This window comes from Camelus bactrianus, chromosome 12 (genome assembly GCF_048773025.1).
Source record: "Camelus bactrianus isolate YW-2024 breed Bactrian camel chromosome 12, ASM4877302v1, whole genome shotgun sequence".
NCBI classification, from domain to species: Eukaryota; Metazoa; Chordata; class Mammalia; order Artiodactyla; family Camelidae; genus Camelus; species Camelus bactrianus.
Genome location: NC_133550.1, coordinates 14769807 through 14790286, shown reverse-complemented (window position 1 = coordinate 14790286; position 20480 = coordinate 14769807). Strand labels below are relative to the sequence as shown.

Here is a 20480-nt window from a genome sequence, read left to right as displayed (position 1 = left end):
GCTGGGAAGGTGGCTTTTCTTGTCTGAGGATGCTGTGAGTTCTGGCTCCCGGGAGCTCTGGAATCCTGGCTCCTTCTAACATCCCTGCTTCCCTGTGTGTCCTGGGGCCCCTTACTAGGATAATGATTGCTATTCTTTAACGTTCATTGAGCACAGGCCTGAGGTTGTGGTCTCTGCCCCAGGGAGGCTAGCCAGTCACCCAATGTGTTAGGAACTTCAGGAAGAGGAGCAGAGGAACTTCCTCAGAGGGTGACAACCCCTCCAGGGAGCTTTCCAGAACCAAATGCTGTCACTGTGCCACCGTTCCCTGAATTCCCTCTCAGATACCCAATGTTCTGTCCTGGGTGTGCCCTTGTCTCCACGGCCAGGCCCACCGCAGGTCTCTGCCGAGAACCAGGCTGACTGGTTTCTATCTCCACATCCCACACCTGTCCTTCCGAGTAGGGCAGAGAGACCCTGGGCAGCTGGTAGGGGAGGAGCAGGTGGCCTCACTAGCTGGCCCCAGATAATCTTCAGATCATAGTCACCCACGGTGAATCAGTTGGGATTTAGCAACTGGGCAATGAAATCCAAGTTGGGAGACCTAGTTTAAGTGCCAGCTTGGCCATTTCCTAGCTGTGTGGCTTTGGGGAAGTTCCTAACCTCTCTGAGCTTCTGTTTCCTTGACTGCAATGTGGTATTCATTCTTATCTTCCAGGGTTGCTGGGAGGATTAAGTGGATAATATACAGGAATGTGCTTTGGGGATCAAAACACTCCATATAAAGGAAAAGGTCTCTTGCTTCCTTTCAGAAACACCACACCCTGCATCCCTGGTTCCTTGGCCACCCACAGTCTTCCACTCCTCTGCCCGTTTAGGAGGTCTTTATCATTTCAAGGCTGCTTTTAATGTGTTCTTTAGCCTGATTTCACCAGTATAAAAATTTAGGGTGGAGTCCAGGGTGGAGAGAGGAGGATCTATTGGGGAGCAGAGGAGATGGGTTTCCCAGCCTCCACTTCTAGGTGGGGGCCCTGTGGGCCTGGGTCCAGGGCTATATTCTTGTGCTTTGGACAGTGAGCTCACTGACTGATGGTGGTGTAGACCTGGAGCGGTGTGGTGTGGGCCAAGAGGGACTAGGGCCCTTTGAAAGTGAGGAGGGAGGGGGCTGAGCGTGGATGGTGGGTGGGTGGACTCACTGCTCTGGCAGCTTGGAGAGTCTATAAAACCTCACCCTCTTCTCCACTCCTGTAAGCCTCTGCTCATCCTTATCCTTACTGAAGAGGATGGAAGACCCATTTCTGCCTCTTGGTAGCAGGAGTGAGTGAAGGCTTTGCTTCAAAGGGTCTTGTGTCAACTGCTCCCTTGTGCCCCCAACACACACAGACACACACACACACACACACACACACACACACACACCCAAACCTCTACCTCAAATTGGTTCTGGGCACTGAGGATGGGGAATGGGAGCCCGGGGACTCAGGAGACGTGGGAAACTCCGACTGCCTTCAGAAAGAAAATACCCACCCAGGGCCAGGAGGACTATCCAGAACAAGGGTGTGAGCCCCTGGGCGGGTGTGCCGGGAGTGAGGGCAGGCCCAGCCCTGCACAGGGACATGCTCTTGCCCCTGTGTGAAATGTGCATCCCTGCAGGTGGCAGCTAAGCCCAGGGCTGGTGGGGGCTGCTCAGGAGGACCATCCACATGGTGCTTGGGATTGAAGTGGCTGAGCTGGAGAGGGAGGCTGAGTCTTTATGAAGCTGTTCCCATGTCATCCAGGGCAGAAACTCATAGACCAGGCCAATCTGGCACAATGCCCCATGTGTAGACACATGAGACCTGGGTCTTTGCCATCTGGTTCTACCCAAGGGAGGGACAGAGAACCCACAGCCCCACGCCCATGTCTACCCATCACCCAGGCATGTGGCTTAGTGGGACCAGAGCCTTGTCTGAGTGCTGGGGTGGGAGCCGGACCTCCCTTTACTGCCTCCTTCTCATTTACTGCCCACATGTGCCCTGTTGGTTTCCCGTACCCCTTTCCCTACCCCTAAGCCTTCTCCCTGGCCACACCTTTGCTTGGAATGTCCCAGAATAGCTGGCCACCTCTTCCAGGAAGCCTTTATGGACTAGTCTAAGGGAGGCTGTGATTTCTCCTCATTTGTCTCAGCAGGCAGTACATTAAATGCCCTTTCCCTGGCTCCCCTGGTAAGTCCCCAATCCCCCTCTGCACGCTCTTGTCCTGGGTGCTGGCATTCGTCACCCTCTTTGATCCTGTACCCTCCTGCCCCCACACCTTTCGAAGGCCACACCCACTGTTGGGCATGTTCACTCGAGAATCCATGACCCTCCCATAATTTAAAATGCTCCTCCCATAATTGAAAAGGCTGCCTCTTCCAGGAAGTCTTCTAGAGCTAATTGGGTGAGGCAGGTTTTTTACTCCACCCTGGAGCCCTAGGCAACTTCCTCAACTCCCTTTGAATCTGCTGCATTCCTGGAGTCCATCGCCTAGAGTTCCTCAAAAGCCTCGTTACTTGAGATCACACCCACTGCTGATGGTCCCTGTTTTCCTCCCAAGATTTAGAAAGATGGTTCTACTGGTGGGGGGTGGGGGAAGGAAGAAGAAAGCAGAAGGAAATATCAAAACCACTAATATGATCCAATTTTGCAACTAGGGGTTCTGTTTATACCAAGCATCTGCTCTGGCCCAGTGCAGCCTTGGGAAGCAACAAAGCCACCAGGGCAAGCTGCCTACAGGAAGGCATGTGGACAGGGTTGGGAGGAAAGTCTAGAGTTCCATGAGAGGAAAGACGCGGCAGCCCAGGGAGCAGCTTTGCCAGCTGGATGAGGGGCCCAGCCCCAGATGCGCTGGGGACGGTCCAGGGTTCATCCAGGGCCTCCCTGTTGCTCAGACCTCACTCCTCTCACATGGGGTCTCTGTCATGCCCAAGTCTTGCCAAAAGCCAGAGAAAGCATCCTGGGGTTAACAGATCCTTCAAGAGCTGTGTCGCAGCACCAGGAGGTGGCATAGACCTGGGCCCATAATAAGTGTGGAGAAAAGCTGCAGAAATGATGAAGGATGCCTAACTTGAATGAACTGTGTGGACAGCTACCAAGGGTCTGCTCAGAACAGCCTTTGTCTGTGGGGATCCGTCAGGGTCAGTCCTAGACGACTAGTCAGCTAGGAAAGATAGAGACTGTCCCTGAGATCCCAGGCAGCGACAAATACAAACCTGCAAGGGCCAACAGGCAGCTCTAAAGACAGACAGGGCAAGACGGGAAGGTGTCAACGCTCGCCATCTTTGGACAAATCCAAGAAGCGCTCCTAGTGGCAGCGGGATTTTAACATGGCTCTTTCCTGCTTCAAGGCTGTGGTTTTCTGAGCATCTGTGGGAACACAGAATGATGAAAACCGTGCTGTGGAGGGCTGGTGAGTGAGAGGGTGGATTTCTTAAAGTTTTCTATTCATTGCTGTGATGTTTGTGTCCTAAACACAATTTTGGAGGGAAAAAACTTGTTTTTAAAGGACTCTTAGCTCCCCTCTCTCTCCACAATATTCCGAGGGAATACTTTGAAAATCCCCTGTGCAGTGCCTCCTGGGAAGTTGGCAGCCAGCAGAGGGCAGCAAACCCCCACCGGCAGCCCAGCGGAGGCTCGGTCCTGGTTGCAGGAACAGGAAAGGGTAGGGAGCTGCCTGCCTACAGGGCTTCAGCTGCAGACGCTGGAACAGTCAGCTGACACTTCAGCATCCACCCATGTTTGGTATTGAAGTGACTGAACTGCCGAACATAGCTCTTCTCCATTAGTAGTAAAACTAGAACCACCACCACCATCACCATTAAAACAACAGCATCTATTGTGCACCCAGTGTATGCCAGGCTATGTGCTAAACACTGTCATAATGCCATTGTATGTAATCTCCACAACAATTCTTTGAAATAGGAACTGTTTCACCATTTTTCAGATGAGGCAAGTGGCTTAGTGAGATTAAGTGACAGACAGAACAGCATGGTGGTGATGTGTGTGGATTCTGGAGTCAGACTGGCTCTGTTTTGACCACCGGGGCTTGATTTTGTCGTCTGCCCAGAGGGAAATAATTAAAGTGCCTTCTGCATAAGATTGGTGAAAGAATTAAGTAAGTTAAAACACGAAATGCACTTGGAACACTGCTCAGCTCAATCTGGGTTAAGTATTATTCTTGCCTTTGGCCACACCACCATTAAGTAGAGAACCTGGGATTTGAACTGGGATCTGCCTACATCAGAGTCCGCAGGTTTGAACTTTATGCCATCATTGGGGGGAGAACTGACGTCATTATAATACGGAGTCTTCCAAATCATGAACATGGTGTGTGTCTCCATGTATTTAAATCGTCTTTGATTTCTTTCATTATTGTTTTGTGTTTTTCAGCATACAGATCCTTTAAAAAGGCTTATTCCTAAGTATTTAATTTTTGGGGTGCTATTGTAAGTGATACTTTAAAATGTGTAATTTCCAACTGTTCTTGGCTAGTATCTAGAATGCAATTTGCTTTTTTATTGAAGTATAGTTAATTTTTTTTCTATTTCTTTTTAGCATTTTTTTTTTTTAGGGGGGAAGGTAATTAGGTTTCTTTCTTTCCTTCTTTTTAATGGAGGTACAGGGGATTAAAGCCAGGACCTCATGCATGCTAGGCACACACTCTACCACTGAGCTATACCCTCCCCGCTGAAGTATAGTTGATTTACAATGTTGTGTTAGTTTCTGGCGTACAGCACAGTGATTCAGTTATATACACACACATATATATTCTTTTTCATTACAGGTTATTACAAGTTATCGAATATGGTTCCCTGCGCTATACAGTAGGGATATATACTTGATCTATTCTGTATGTAATAGTTTGTATCTGCTAATCCCAAACTCCCAATTTATCCCTCCCCACTGCAATTAGTTTTTGCATATTGACCTTTCATCCCATAACCTTGCTAAACTCACTTACTAGTTCTAGGAGGTCTTTTAAGAAAAGATTCTCTGGGATTTTATGTACAGAAAATTATGTCTTCTGAAAATGGAAACAGTGCTATTTCTTCCTTTCCAACCTGTATGACTTTTATTTTTTATTCTTGCCTTAGTTCATTGGCAGGCCAGCTTATGTAACACTGACTAAGAGTGGTGTGAGCAGACACCTTTAACTTCTCCCAATCTTAGAGCAGAAAATATTCAGTTTTTCATCATGAAGTATGCTATTAGCTGTAGGGTGTTTTTTTGTTTGTTTGTTTGTTTGTGTGTGTATTTATTTATTTAGTAGATATCATTTAGGTTAAGGAAATTCTCATCTATTCCTAGTTTACTGAGGATTTTTTTTTATCATGAATAGATGTTGAATTTTGCCAAATCCCTTACGTGCATCTATTAAGATAATCATATGATTTTTCCTTTTCAGTCTGTTGATATCATGAATTACATTAACAGATTTTTGGAAGTTGAACATTCCTAGGATTGCATTCCTGGAATAAACTCTACCTGGCATGATGTGTTATCTTCTTATTTGTTGCTGGCTTCAATTGACTAGTATTTTGTTGAAGATTTTTACATTTCCATTCATGACAGGTATTGATTTGTAGTTTTCTTTTCTTATTATGTCTTTGCCCAGTTTTAGTATCAGGGAAATGCTGGTCTCATAAGAGGAGTCAGGAACTTTCCCCTCCTTTAACATTTTCTTGAAGAATCTGGGTTGCATATTTCCTTAAATGTTTGGCAGAATGCACCAGCAAAGGTATTTGGGCCTGAGGTTTTCTTTGTTGGAAGATTTTAAGCTACGAGTTCAATTCCTTCAGTAGAAATATAGCTATTCAGGTAAGACCAGCTACACAATTTATGGTGCTTAATGTAAAATAAAAATGCAGGGCCCCTTGTTAAAAATTCTTAAGAATTTCAAGATGATGACAATAGTCATTAAACCAGGTATGGAGACTTCTTGTTGTGCGGGACCCTGTGTGGTTGCCCAGGACGCACACTAAGAGTTCTGGTCACAATTCTGATGTGTGTGATGTGTGGGGGGTGGTTCCCATACCAACAAGCAGTTCTTGGATACCAGCTGAGTGTCCCACAAATTCTACTCAGTTCCGATACTATCGACCTAGGGATAGCATCAAATTCTACAGGTTAAGGGATCCGTCCTACAAGACTGTCTGCTGCCCCCTCCCCACCCCGCTTTAGGTGTCAGTCGCAAGCCCAGATTATCACCTGGACTTCTGACCAACCAGCTATTGATCAGAGGTTTCAAACACCCCTCCTTGGGTTTGATTAATTTGCTAGAGTGGCTAACAGAAATCAGAGAAACATTTTACTTACTAGATTACCAGTTTATTATAAAAGGACATAAGTTAGGAACAGCCAGATGGAAGAGATGCATAGGGCAAGGTATGGGGAAAGGGTACAGAGATTCCGTGCTCGCTCCAGGCATGCCACCTCCTGCCCCCACACATCTCTGTGTGTTCACTAATCAGGAAACTCTCCGAACCCAGTCCCTTTGGGTTTTTTTTTTTAAACAAAGCTTCATTACTTAGTCATGATTGATTGATTCAACCTCCAACCCTTCTCCCCTCCCTGAAGTTGGGGGAGGTGTGGGACTGAAAGTTCTAATCTTCTAAATACAGGGATGGGTTCCCTGGCAATGAGCCCCATCCTTAAGTGAAGTCTAAAAAGTGCTTTATTAATATAAAAAGAGATGCTTTCATTCATCACTTAGGAAATTCCAAGGCTTGTAGGAGCTCTGTGCCAGGGAGGGGATGAAAACCAAATATATATTTCTTATTATAAGTCAATATCATACATGCCCATGAAGCCACCCTGTGTTTGGGTTATCTGTTTCTTCTTGAATGAGACTTGATAATCTGTGTCTTTGAAGGAATTGATCCATTTCATCTAAGTTCTCAAATTTATGGGTATAAAGCTGTTTGTAGTGTTTTATACTCTAGGATGTCCCCCTTTTCACTCTTAATAGTGATAATTTTTATCCTCTGTCTCTTTTTTCCCCTTTGATCAGTTTGGCTAGAGTTTTTCCAATCTTACTGAGCTTCTGAAAGAGCCAGTTTTTGGTTTCTGTTTTTATAGTTTCTATTTTCTGCTAAGAACATCTCCCTTTTCATTTACTTTGAATACATTTACCTTTATCTCATGGGACACAGTTATAATAGTGCATTAAAGTCTTTGTGTATTAATTCCAACGTCCGTATCATGGTTCCCCATGGTAACTTGAACAGGGGAAATTTAATATAGATAATATTGGAGGTTGGAGCCATGAGGGATTGGCTAGTGAGAAGTCAAGAGACCTCTAAAGAGTACAGAAAGGACAGATGTAAGGGACAGCTGCCACCTTTTTGACTGTGATAGAGGCCCCAGGGATGAGCCGTGGCTGGGACCAGACCTCACTGACTGCACTGCGGCTGACTCCTGCCCCCGCCTGTGCTACTTCTGCCCTCTGCACTCTAGTCAGACTCAGCTCTGGGCAGATCCCAGAACTGCGCATGCTCTCTCCATCCTTTTGGTTTTCGCACATGCCATTTCTTCTGCTTGGGACACTTTCTCCTTCTTAGTATGGCTAGTTTATCATCCTTCACATCTCTGCTAAGACATCATATCCTCTAGGAAGATTTTAATGGTGCCCTAATTCTGGGTTGGAGCCTCTCCTCTGTGGACTGCGGCATCGATTCTTCTCTTAACACAGCACTTAGTACGTCAAGTCATATAACTGTTTGTCCACGTATCAAGCAATTGGACTGTAAGTTCTTTGAGGGCAAAGACCAAGTCTTGTTTAGTGCCATTTTTGCAGCCTCATGCCTAGCCTGGAGCAGCTGTTTGTTGACTGAATAAGTAAAGGATGAGAGGCTGAAAGTGGCATATGTGGGGAATTGCAAGGGTATACTCAGGGGTTGTATGCCATGTTAAGAAGTTTGGACTATTTCTGGAAGGCATTGGGGAGCCACTGAGGGCTATAAGCAGGGGAGAGCCATGATCTGTTTTTCAGTGAGAAAGATCTGTATAGCAGCAACATGGGAAATGCATTGGATAGGGACAAGAAAGGGAATGGAAAGATCAGGAGGCCCCAGCAATGACCCCAGAGGAGTGAGGGGTGGGGTGGGATGTTGGGGACAAGTGGAAGGGTTTGCTTTGGTTGGGAGGAGCATACTTATAGGATGGCGGGCAGTGCCCGGAGAGAAGTGGGCTGCCTGGCATGTGTTTTCAGAGCTTTTGCTCTATGTTTCCCCTCCCTTGTTGAACCGTGAGCCCCCCCAGGGAAGGGCTTGAACCCTCTTTCCCCAGTATCTCCTCTGTCCCAGGACACCAGTCTCTGCCCTTGGCAAGTCCCCAGGAGGGTGGGCTAGTGGAGTCTAGGAGGCAATGTCTCCCATCCCTGGCATGATCTGGAAGGAGAGGCCAGAATCCAAGTGATGTTAGCTTCACAAGTTTATTGAAAACCCAGCAACACAAAAAGCGGTACAATCAGGCTCCCACCCCAGCCCAGGCCTCCCTGGAGCTTGCAGACATAAGCCCTCCTGCAGGGGACAGGGCAGGGCCCCCCTCACACCACCAGCAGGGGAGTGGAGTGCTGCGGGGCCCGCTTCTCTACTGCACCCACCCACCTTGTGGACCCACGTGCCAGGGTTACACCAACAGCCCAAGAAGAGAAGCAAGCAGCCAGGACATTGCCACTCTGAGAAGAACCATCTCTTGGCCACCAAAGACGGTGGATCCTTCTGGATGAGGAAAAGAAGGAAGGAAACTTCTGTAGCCAGGGAAAGGAAGAGGAGGGAAGCAATGGTGGGCTGAGGACACCTGCTGTGTGGACATTCTCCCTTGTCCAGATTAATCAATCCAAAGCTAGGTTGGCGATGGTGCCCAAACGCATTCTCGGCTTTGAATTAGTCTGTTCCTCCCGACACACTGATTTTTGTCATTGTATTGAATCTGCATTTCCTGAGGCTGTTTGGCTGGATGGTGAGGAGTGATCGAAGGAAGAAAACTGGGAGTCAGGGAGAAGCCAGTCCCCTGGGGCCTGTGGATGGCGCATGGTGGGGGTGGGGGCAAGTTCCCTCAGAGGATACAGGCCAGGCACAGCAGCCCCTGGCTTCTTGGCAGGAGGGGTAGCTGGATGCCCTTGGGGGCAGAAGCAGGAGGCGCTGAGACGGTTCTTCCCTGGGCAGCGGCCGGCTGGCACTCGGCTCTCACTACTTGGTGCGGCGGGAGGTGGTGGTGGACACGAAGCGGACGCCGGAACTGCGGCTGCCGCTGCAGCTGCTGAAGCCGCCCTCGGTGGGCAGTGGGCAGGGGATGCTGGGGGCACATGCCTCAGCCACCAGCACGGAGCCCCCTCGGGAACCTGCGGCCAGGCTCGAGCCGCAGAAGCCTCCAGACCGGATGCTGCTGCTGCCGGAGAAGGTGACCCCGCCACGGCAGAGGCTGGAGCTGGTGACCAGGGTCTCAGGCCCGCACACCAGGCCGCCCCGGGAGCTGCTCACGGCTGCGGGATGAAGAAACGGTACCAGTGGGGCTGCCTGTCCTCCAAGCTCCCCCCTGGGATGGGCCAGTGGCATCAGGGGAAAACTGGTTCCTCTTATCTACCTAGTCAATACCCGCTTTTCCGTTCCCTTGTCTGGGTGACTCAAAGGCTGTGACTCCATTAAAGGCAAACATTCAGGCTAAAATGGAAGGGGGCCAGTGGATAGGACTCGTCTCAGGCAGATTGTGATTCCGAAGAGCAGGGTCTGGGGCTCGCCCTTCTTTATGTCCCCACCCTGCAGGGCCCAGTGGAGGCCCGCGTGCTTTGGGTACAACCAATACTTTGTCTGGCAGCGGCAGCAGCAGAAGCAGCAGGGGAATTTTGTTCGGCTGTGTCCCATCCCCTCCCATCAAGAGGGGAGGGAACTCCCTGGCACAGGCCTTCCATTCCTTCCCCGCTCTTTGCCCTTGAAGGACAAGGCCTCTCAAAGCAAAAAGGCTGCCTCTCTTCTTGAACCCTCTCTCACCTACCAGGCCCTGCAGACCTCTGTGATTGCTCAGCAGGATCTGGAGACGTCTGAGACCTCAGCTAAGGGGATGCTCTGAGTCCAGGGCCCAGAGGGACCCTGCTCCCCTGGCCGTCATGGCCAGTCCAGCCATGGGCTCCTGGCCCCAATGTGGACCCAAGTTTAAAGGACATTCGAAGGGATCCGGGAGAGAAATATGTGAAGAGGGAAAAACTTAAGGTTCTTACATATGTCTACTGGTCCAACACCTTCACAGATCCTGGAGAAAGAAAGAAGCAAGTCAGTTCACAAGCAGTGTCATTCCCTGAAAACTTGTGTGCTATCGGAGGGCTTTCTTGGCTGAGTGGATCGGTGGACCAGCGGTTCTCACCCCTGGCTGCACAAGTATCCGGGGAGATTTATAAAACTGCATGTTCCTCGATCCTGCCTCAAAACTATTGAATCAAAATATTTGAGGAAGTGTGTTAGTCTCTAATTTTTTTTTTTAACAAGCTAACCAATCAAACAGAACTCCCTGTGATTTTGGTACAGCCTGCCTACAAACTTGCACTTAGAAGACACAGATCTAGAGCCATGTTCTAATCCCCTGCGAAGGGCAAGCCAAGTAAGGTTTGCAGAAAAGGTACAGTTGCCGCTAGAGATGGCTCATTTAGCAATTCTTCATCTGGGCCCCTCCCCCCACTTAGTCCTTCTAGATCTTGAGATCTGACCCCACTCCCTCCTGCTGTGCTGACAGCACCCACCGGCTCTCCTCGCCCTCCAGCAGCTTGCGGTAGGTGGCGATCTCGATGTCCAGGGCCAGCTTGGTGTTCATTAGCTCCTGGTACTCGCGCAGCTGCCGCGCCATGTCCTGCTTGGCCTGCTGCAGGGCGCCCTCCAGATCCGCCAGCTTGCACTTGGCATCATTGAGGGCCGCCTCTCCCTGCTTCTCCGCCTCGGCCACCGCGGCCTCCAGCTTGGCCCGCTGCAGGGAGGGCAGTTCGCAGGTGGGCTTTGGCAGGGACTAGGGGATCCCCAGGTGGAGCTAGAAACACTGCCCCTTGTGGGTGCGGACACAGCCTGGTGCCAAGCCAGTGATGAGCCCATGGCGGCTGCTTTCCCAGGATTGTCACCCTGTAGTTTGATGTCACCAGGGGCTGATTTTACACTTATTGGTTTCTGTTGCCCATGGGGTCCAGAGAGTAAAGCTGTTCTTTCTACCTCCCCTGCCCCTGTAAGTCTGCCCCAGGACTTCCCTTTTATATGGGAGACTCTCCTTTTCTTCCACATTTTCCTCCTCCAGGAAGTCTTCCTGGACTAATTCCTCCATTCCTCTGTTTCTGGGTCCTGGTGGCCTCCCCCATATCAACTCTGGCTCCTCAAATCTTGGTGCCCTGCTTCTGCTCCCTCTGGGGCTTTCTTTTCCTTTGCCCACCTGAGCCTTGGCATGCTCGATCTCTGCCTTCAGCCTCTGGATCAGGCGGGTCAGCTCATTGATCTCATCCCGAGTGTTGCGCAGGTTGTCACAGTGTTGGCCAGCTGTCACCCGCATCTCCTCATACTGGAAGGGAGAAGGGGATGTTCCAAGGGTTCAATGGTTGGGTCAAGACCACAGTCCACTCCGTTGTCCATGGGTCTTTTCCTGGGGCTGACCACACCCCCTCCCCAGCGCCCTCCTGCCCACCTTGGTCTGGTACCAGGCCTCAGCATCAGCCCGACTGCGCCTGGCGATCTCTTCATACTGGGTCTTGATTTCACAGATGATCCCATCAAGGTCCAGTTCTCGGCTGTTGTCCATCTTCACAATGACCGATGTCTCTGAGATGTGTGACTGCAGCAACTGGATTTCCTGTGTTGGAGGATGAGCGAGACAGATGGGCTCAGAGTCCCATCAGTGGTCAGGGCTCTGCCACAGGGTTCCCAGGATGCAGAGTCAGGAGAGAGACATTGCTTATTTATTCCGGGCAATGCAAAGGAGCAGACCATCCAAATCAAGGAGGGGAAAGATGTGACCCAGAACTGCTTGATTTGACTTTAAACCTTTGTTATACACTTGGAGACATCCTTTAACACCCACTAACTTGCTTAGGTGACTATCAAAACCATGGGGGCCTAGGAACTTGGTGGCGGGGAGTAAGAGTCATGCTAAAGCTTAAACTTTTCTTTGGATGATCTGCACAGTGTCTGTGCCAATCACGGCTTATTGAGAGCTGACAATATTTTAGAAAATAGTGATCTAGGAATTCCTACATCCCAAGTCTTTAATAGAACCAGGGTAGGGAGGGGGAAAGCTGGGAACTGGCCAGCATGGTGAGGGCCCCAGAGGGAGTTTTTTCAGCCTTTCCACTCAGAGGCAGACATACAGCTCTGATCAGGTCTATCCAGACCAAACAGACCTTATGAAGCAACAGATATCTAGTTCATTTGACTAATTAGGGTGACTCAATTTTTCTTACATCTCCTAGCAAGTCAATTTGCCAGAGTCTTCTCATCAGTAGATAGGAAGTGACATTCTTAGACCCCAGTCTTTGGATTGGCCAACAAGAAGTTGGATCATTGATCCAAGGAGCTTATTCATAGACAAAAGTCAGGTTTCTGACAAGCCTCCTCCCCTTACCTTCTCCACTTACAGACAGATCAACATAGAGAGGACATAGATTTGAGTGGGAAGAAAGACATATGGTACCAAATGTTAGAAAATATGCCAGTCCAGTGAAGCCTCCCAGGAGTCCAGGCCATGCCTTGATCTCCTGGGGCTGCTTGGAGGGGATGAGCCCTTACCGCCATGTATAGGGTTTTCAGGAAGTCGATATCCTGAGTTAGGGCATCCGCATTTGCCTCTAGATCAGACTTATTTAAGAAAGCTGTATCCACATCCTGCATAAAAGAGAGAAGGGGAAAATGCTCATTTCTTGTACACTGTTTAACTTCTTCATCTTGGCAGGGTCTGGAGATGGGTGGGAAGATTGGGCCTATCCCCCCAGGGCCGGGTCAGCTGGGACTGATGGGAAAGTCACTGGGTGGAAATTTAGTGACTCTTGTTCTTCTCTTGTTCTTTTCCTTCCTGCAACACGAAACCCCTAGGGGTGCTGAATTTTTCCCGATGCTTATTTAGAGGCAAAGAGAATCTGTATAATCCAAGACTCTTAAAATGTCATCTCTTCAGACCTCTGCTCTCATGAAGATCCAATTTTAAGTAATTGGAAGCCAAGTCAGAACTTTGAAGGGAAACTGTTGTGACCTTAGGGGTTCCACTGAGTGTGAGTATTCACAGGGCTGCTCAGGCAGTTTCCTGGGGGTCTCGAGGATATTTGCCTGTCTGGAGGAGAAGTTTGCCTGGACCTGTTTGCTCTCTTACCTTCTTCAGAGTCACAAACTCATTCTCAGCATTGGCCCGGAGTCCCACCTCCTCTTCGTACCTGGACAACAAGGATGAAGAGGGTGAGTTCTTCCTCTGAACTGAGCACCAATTACCCCAGCTCCCCAGTCACGACCTCTTTGCTGCATCTCAGAGCCTGGCTCCCTATTGCCACCCACATGCCTTCATCCCCTCTGTCCATCTTTAACGCATTTTGTGAGTCAATAGCCCTCAGGTTCTCCAAATCCCCTTTACTTTCTCAAATTACATGTGGTGTCTGAAAACCTGGACCTTTGTTATGCTTCTCTGCTGGAAAATCCTTAGGGTCATTGCACTTGACTCTAGAGGAAGTTAAGACCCAACTTGGGCGCGGGTCTCAAAACCAGAGGGCTCCTTTTCCTGGGGTCAGCTTATCCATTCCAATAAGCAGGCTTAGGGAGAAATCATGCCCAATTCCAAGTCTCCTTTTCCCTCAGGACCCATTGAGGGCCTCCTCCTCCCATACACATCACTGCCCCATTGCTGCCTCCCAGCTGAGGACTGAAACCCACATTCCACCCTGATGCTTCCAGCTGCTCTCCACTTCCAGCTGCTCTCATCTGAGCTTGGCTGCTGATTTAAGGACCAGCCCATGCCCATCCTTGGTCAGTACACTCCAGATGCTACTCACTTCTTCTTGAAACCCTCAAGGACATCCTGCATGTTGTTCCTCTCAGCCTCGAGCCGAGCCCGGTCGCTGTTCACTATGTCCAGCTGCCTCCGCATGTTGGTGATGTAGTTCTCGAAGAGGGGCTCCAGGTTGCTCCTGGCACATTTTTGCTCTTGGAGGAAGCTCCATTTGGTCTCTAGGAGCTTATTCTGCTGTTCCAGGAACCGCACCTAAATCCACAGGGGCAAGGACATGGCAGCTGAAGTGCTCGATACAATCACCTACATGTCGACCCTTTGCTCAGATGGCCAGAGGTGACTTGTTCCCTCCTCTGTTGACTTTCACTCCTCTTCTAACTCAGTAGAACCTGGAAGAGCAAGTCTGGGGTCCCCTCCTCATGCTCAGCCAGCTTAGTTATAGACAGAAGCTTTTGAACCAAAGCATGTCAGTACCGTTTCCCCTTCTGCCCTCTGAGAAAGGTGAGGGCTTGTTCACTGGGAAGTTGGAGATTGATTCTGCCCAAGATGGGGTTCGCTTACATCTAAACACTGATGTCAGCCATCCCTGGCAGGGGATAAGGAGCAGAGTAAAGTACATTTGGGGTGGGATGTGGCATTACAAGGTGGGAATTCTCAGGTCAGAGGTCATACACATCACCCCAGATATCCCATTCTCTGAGACTCATAGAGCTGGAGGAGAACTAGGGGACTATTTGGTCCAGCGCCTCATTTCAGAGATGAAGAAACTGAAGCTCACAGAGGTGAATTTCCAATCTCAGACACAATCAGAACATCCGTGCTCTGTGGAGACATGGTTTCTGGGATGTCAGTCCCACATCTCTATTCACCTCATCAACCTGAAGGTCAGTGACCACTAGTGGTCATTTGCTACCATTTCCCTCCATCTAGGCAGCTCAGCTGAACCTGGGTACCCCACATGGGGGCAGATAGGAATTCTTTGTTTGTTTTGTACAAAAATTACTCAATCCATTCTCCATTTCTTAAGCCTGAACAGGTGTGGCCACCCAGTCCCAGAAACCATGAAAACTTCAAAGAGAGCATGAGGATCTCAAAGGATAAAACCTTTTAAACATGTACCAGCCCACACCTGGTGGAACTGCTAGCAGGAGGTATTTCTAAGTGACTAGGTGGTAGGTCTTAGTTTGTCCAGATGCCTTCAGATTTGGCTGGATGTTTCCTCCAAAAGACAGCACCACTGTCTTATTCTGTCCCTCTGTGCAGTGCCTCCTCAGGCTTGCCCTTGCTCTGCAGCAGGGCAACCTAGAAATCATGCTGCCATGCCTTTGGTTGATGCCTGAAGCATCTGGGGTCAAGGTCGATGCCCTAGGCCTGGACCAGCTTTTCTAAAGGGAAAGAACACCTCAGTGCATTTTGGTTCTCATCATCCCAGACCCAGAGACTGAGCTGTCATAGGTACCTTGTCGATGAAGGAGGCAAATTTGTTGTTGAGGGTCTTGATTTGCTCCTTCTCATCCTTCTTCACTCTCTGTGCATTGGGGTCAATCTCCAGGTTGAGAGGGGTCAGCAGGTTCTGGTTAACAGTCACTGCTGTGATAGATGGGGCAGCTGGGATTCCAACTCCTCCAACTCGGTAGCCAAAGCCAGGGCCACCGAAGCCATAGCCAAGGCCACTGCCGGCTCCAAACCCCAGACCCAAACAACTGCTGGGCCCAAAGCCCAGACCAGCACCACTCCTATCACCAAAACCAAAGGCCATCCCACTGCCAGCACTGAAGCCAACTCCACAGCGGATGGGACGAGGGCCCACAGCTGCTATCCGGGGTGAGCACAATCCAAAGCTGACGACACTCCGACTGCCAAAGCCGCCAAGACCTCGGAAGCTGGGCCCGCTCCTGCAGGAGACAGAGCTGATCTGGAAGCGGTTCAGGTTCCGGGGGCTTATTGCTGAGCAAGAGCTGAAGTTGCCCACGCGGCGACTGGAGCTGACGCGGTAAGAGCGGCAAGACATGCTGGCTTCTGGGGTGAGAGCAATGCGGCGACTGCAGAGCTGGAGCCGGAGTCCCTCTGAGGAGACTGGATCCCTCTCACCCCTTTTATGTGCGTGTGGATCTGAGGACGGGCCCCATAAAAATGAAAAAAGCCATTTGGAAGCATTTATGAGCTTGGGTAGTTAGCAAAAATTCTTCATGCTTATAACCTCCTTTATAATTAGCTAATCTCAGACACACCTATTCTCCTCAGGATCAGGCCCACAACACCAAATCTATAAATATTAAAAACACATCAACACATAAACATTATGGTCCTATTTTTTCCCCGCAAGTCCACCATAATTGCCATTATGGGGACATTAATTTGCTTTGGTCATAAATCCAATAGACTTTTGCTGCAAGGGTGGCTAACCACCAGAAAGTTAGGATGGAACCAGCTCCAGCAAGAAGCTTGCAAAGGATATATCTGTAGAGATACAAGCCCCTAAACAATGAAGGATGTGTGGAAGAGAGGCAGGATCTACAGAGCTCCAAGTAAGAAATGATCAGGTGAGAATACAGTTTGTTATATCCCCATCGATGGATTAAACAGTCCAAAAACCTTTTGCAGTGTTTTATCTGTCCTCCATGATCTGGGTTGACTGTTTACATAAGTGTTGGATCTTCAGTGAAACTCCTTTGGTTTAGTGTAGATACATGTCTGACTTGAAACACTTAAAGGAGATTCATTCATTCATTCACTCATTCATTCAACAATTAACCAGATGCCTCCTCTGTCTCAGGTTAGGTGCTTGATGCTGAAGGTACAGAGATAAAAAAAGGTAGGCTCTCATGGTGATGGGGAAAGATTAACCATGAGGACTTCCACCAGTCAACATTTTGTGGCATAATTTGAGACCAAAACTTGCCAATAATTTGGCCATGGATCTGTGTGGAAAGTTAACCGCATGATTTTGAGCCCCCAGAACACATTAGGGCTCATGTATAGTCCTGTCTGTGCAAGATCCTCACATAACTGGTGAATCTTTGGTTAGGACAGAGAGACACAAAGCAATAAGCATCTGGGTAGAAAATGAGAAGTTCTCAGCCACTGGGCATCGTCATCATTGTCACCAACAGTGCAGATATTTCAGGACCCAGAGACAGGTGTTGACCCTGTCGTGGCCAAACCCGGACATGGTTTGCCCTACCTGTCTGTGCCTGGGGGCTTGTGTTTGACTGGATGCTTGCCCGGGATTCTACTTGGAAGAGGATGTGTGCTTTTGCTTGGAACTATCCAGCCCAGGTCTTCACTATTTTCTTCCTTCCCAATCTCCACACATTTTATTTCCTTTTCTCATCTTACTGTATTATCTAGGACTTCTAGCATGATGCTGAAAAGTAGCGGTGAAAGGGGGCATCTTTGCCTTATTCCCAATTTTTGGTGGGAAAGCTTCAAATTTCTCACTAATGATGTTAGTTGTAAGTTTCTTGCAGATTTTTTTTTTTTAAATAAAGTTGAGGACATTTCCTTCTGTTCCTTGTTTACTACTATTTTCCATAGACCCAGCTGTCAGGTGTATGTCTAAAGGGAGAAAAAGAGAATACTTCTTGTGGAGATTGCCAGTGACCTCCATGTCACTAAATTCAGTGGTCTGTTCTCAGCCCTCATTTAAGCAGTATTTGGCATAGTTGATCATTCCCCCCCTTTTTTTTTTTAAACAATTTGTTCTTTTAGTTTCCAGATACCACATTCTTCTAATTTTCTCTCCACATTACTAGCTACTTCTTTTTTGTCTTCTTAGCCAGTTTCTTCTCACCCCTCCAGCCTCTACACACCACAGCACCCTTGGTCTTAGCCCTTGTACCTGCTTACATCTTTATCCATGCTAGTTCCCTCGGTGACATCATACAGCGTCATGACTTTAAATACCACCCATCCACTGATGACCGCCAAGGTGTATCTCTATTCCAGACATCCCTTCTGTGCCCCACATGTATGCTTTGATCAGTATCTCTATTTGGGTATCAGTTAGGCCCCTCAACCTTAATCTATCCAGAACTGTCCTCCCGATTAATTATTCCTACAAAATACTTTCTACTTGCCAGACTCACTATCCCTGCACAGCCCAAACATCTAGGATTCATCCATTCCTGTTCCTCAGCTTTTCCCATATCTCACATTCAATCCATTGGCAAAGCCTACCTTCAAAATATATCTGGGCTTCTACCGGCTCTCAGCATCCCACTGCTACCATGTTGGTCCAAGCCCATCACTCCTCACAGGGTCTATTGAAGTGTCCTAGGTCCTAGCTAGTAGCCTTGCTTCCTCCTTTGCCCCTTCTGTCTTTCCTTAACACCACAGTCAGAGTGGTCCTTTAAAAACACGGCAGGGCATGCCATTTCTAAGCTCAGACCCCTCCAGTAGTTTCCCATCCCACCCAGAGTAAATGCCATGTGGGACTCTACATAGCCTGCCCCCTCCCCTTCCCTGACCTCACTCCCCTCCACCCATCCTACTGCTCACCCTGCTCCAGCCACGCTGGCCTCCTGTGTGTCCCTCAAACAGGCAGGAAAACTCCTGCTCACACATTTTCCCACTTGCTGTTTTTTTCTGCTGGGAACTCTTTTTCTTGAAGTAGCTGCATGGCCTGGTCTGTCAACTCTTCCAGGTCTTTGTACTTTGGTTCTCTTCCATTTGGAGCCCCCTCCCCCACGTATTCTCTATCTCCCACCCCCCTCCTTTTCTCCTTCACGGTTCTCAACATCTGAGAGCCTCTCCTACACAAATTCGCTTATTTCTCATCTGTCTTTCCAGGCTGGAACATAAGCTCCAGGAGGCAGGCTTGTGTGTGTTTTACCTCCTCCTCGTCCCCTGCATAGGAGAATGGGGCGGGGGTGAGCGGCGTACTATATAGTTTTGTTGGATGAATGAAGATACTTCAAAGTTTAAAAGCAGGAGGAAAAGGGGAAAGGAGCAAGGTGTGGGAAAAGAAAAAAGAGGAATTTGGTTTTGCAGGTACTTCAGGAAGAGGAGACTCTGGCTCTGAGGATGGTGGGGTATAGAAATCCAAGCGCTCAGAGGGGACCAGCTGTTTGCCCTCCAGCTCCAAGCTCCTGGGGCGTGAATCTGGCCCCTTGCAGGAAAGGGCATCCTCCTCTTCTGAGGGCAGGCAAGGGGATCCAGGAGACTGGGAAGGAGAAGGTGGGGAGGAGGGCAGTGGGGATGGCATGGAGGACACCAGTGAGTGTGCCAGGCTGGGGACAGAAGGCTTGACCCAGCCTTGGAATCAAATGCACGTGGGAGCAATCCCAGTTTTGCCAGCTGCCAAGTGTGACCTTGGACGGTGGTGCACCCAGGGCACGGTCGTGGCACTCTCCAGGTATAGACAGAAAGGGTGCTTATCTGTAAAGAACTTATAAACAATGATACACCCAAGTAAAAGTCTGCTGTTTATTATCACTGTGCAAACACTCACCCTCCATGTGAGACCAATGACCTGGAGAAACTGTTTAACCTCTCTAAGCCTCAGTTTCCTCATCTGTAAAATGGAATTATACCTACTGCACAGTATTGTGAGGGTTACATATGCAAATGTTTGGGGTGTATGGTGTGGGGAGCCTCGTGTGGTTATTGTCGGCCATTCTTTCCCCTGCTGTCCTCCCTCCCTCTTTTTCTCTCTCTGCCCCTTCTCCTCTCTTTTGCATAGTCCTCCTTTCACTTGCAAGCAGTCATCCCTGTTCCCGCCTAGCACCCCACCTCCTTCCAGCTCTAGTGGCTGTGGCATCATTGCCTCACCAGCGATTCCTGGGGCCGCCCTGCGTCTCAGCTTTCTTCAACCCTAACCGGCCGGGCGGGGTGGGGGTAATTGAGACCAGTCAAGCGTAACCTCCATTCTGGGATGAGCTGTCACCATTAGCAATTTATACTTCTGAGGCATTATTTTGCCAGTCGGTGCATAACACAACCCTCAGCCATTTTTTGGGGGGTGGCAGGTGGGGCGGGGGAGAGGGGAGGAGTTGTCCTGGAAACTCTGGGCTGGGGTTTTTGCTGCTCTGACAGTTTCTTTTTCCTGTTAGGAGTCGGTCTGGTCGTCATCCTGAGATAGATCTGCTGACTGAGCCCAGCCCCAGCTCCTCACTGCGCTACTGTAGGACCATTGCTGGCTCACAGCACGATGCTATCTGCATGGGGAGGAGAGGGTGGGAGGGGAGGGTGCCGTCTCGGTTGGCTGAGCAGAGCCTGAGAACCCTGGGCACATTGTGGCTGTGTATGTGTGGCTGTCAGAGTTCGAGTGAGTGGGAGGGAAAGAGGGTGACAGGGAAATCCCAGATGATGAGAGGGCTTTGCTAAAAGCCGCCTTCTTCAGAATGCTTCCGTTTTGCCTGGGGACAAGTTTGTGCTGAAGAGAGGTACTCACTGGGAGGTGTTCATGCTGGGACCTGCCCTGGTGGGAAGAGAAGCTCAGGAGTCCCCTAGCAGAAGGAGGGGGACAATGGGAGAGGCTGAGGCCCTCCACCCCTCCGCCCTGTCAGACTAATGATGAGTGGAGGGAAT

The 20480-nt window shown here is 49.3% G+C and overlaps 1 protein-coding gene across 1 annotated transcript; it reads right to left on the bottom strand.

The window, feature by feature from the left end:
• Positions 1 to 8428: 8428 nt before the first annotated feature.
• KRT84 (keratin 84) lies at positions 8429 to 15992 on the bottom strand. The gene is made up of 9 exons (XM_074374828.1): positions 15409 to 15992; positions 13993 to 14201; positions 13323 to 13383; positions 12746 to 12841; positions 11649 to 11813; positions 11400 to 11525; positions 10729 to 10949; positions 10213 to 10244; positions 8429 to 9480 (listed from the first exon to the last, which is right to left on the bottom strand). Exons 1-9 carry the CDS (start codon positions 15958 to 15960, stop codon positions 9188 to 9190), a joined length of 1755 nt encoding a protein of 584 aa, XP_074230929.1. The 5' UTR covers positions 15961 to 15992; the 3' UTR covers positions 8429 to 9187.
• Positions 15993 to 20480: the final 4488 nt, after the last annotated feature.

Coding starts and splice junctions, on each gene's coding strand:
- KRT84 (XM_074374828.1), bottom strand. CDS start 15,960: ATGTCTTGCCGCTCTTACCGCGTCAGCTCCAGTCGCCGCGTGGGCAAC. Junction 13,384..13,992: donor CTTGAGGGTTTCAAGAAGAA/GTGAGTAGCATC, acceptor CTTGTTGTCCAG/GTACGAAGAGGAGGTGGGAC. Junction 10,950..11,399: donor TCGAGCATGCCAAGGCTCAG/GTGGGCAAAGGA, acceptor CCCTCCCTGCAG/CGGGCCAAGCTGGAGGCCGC.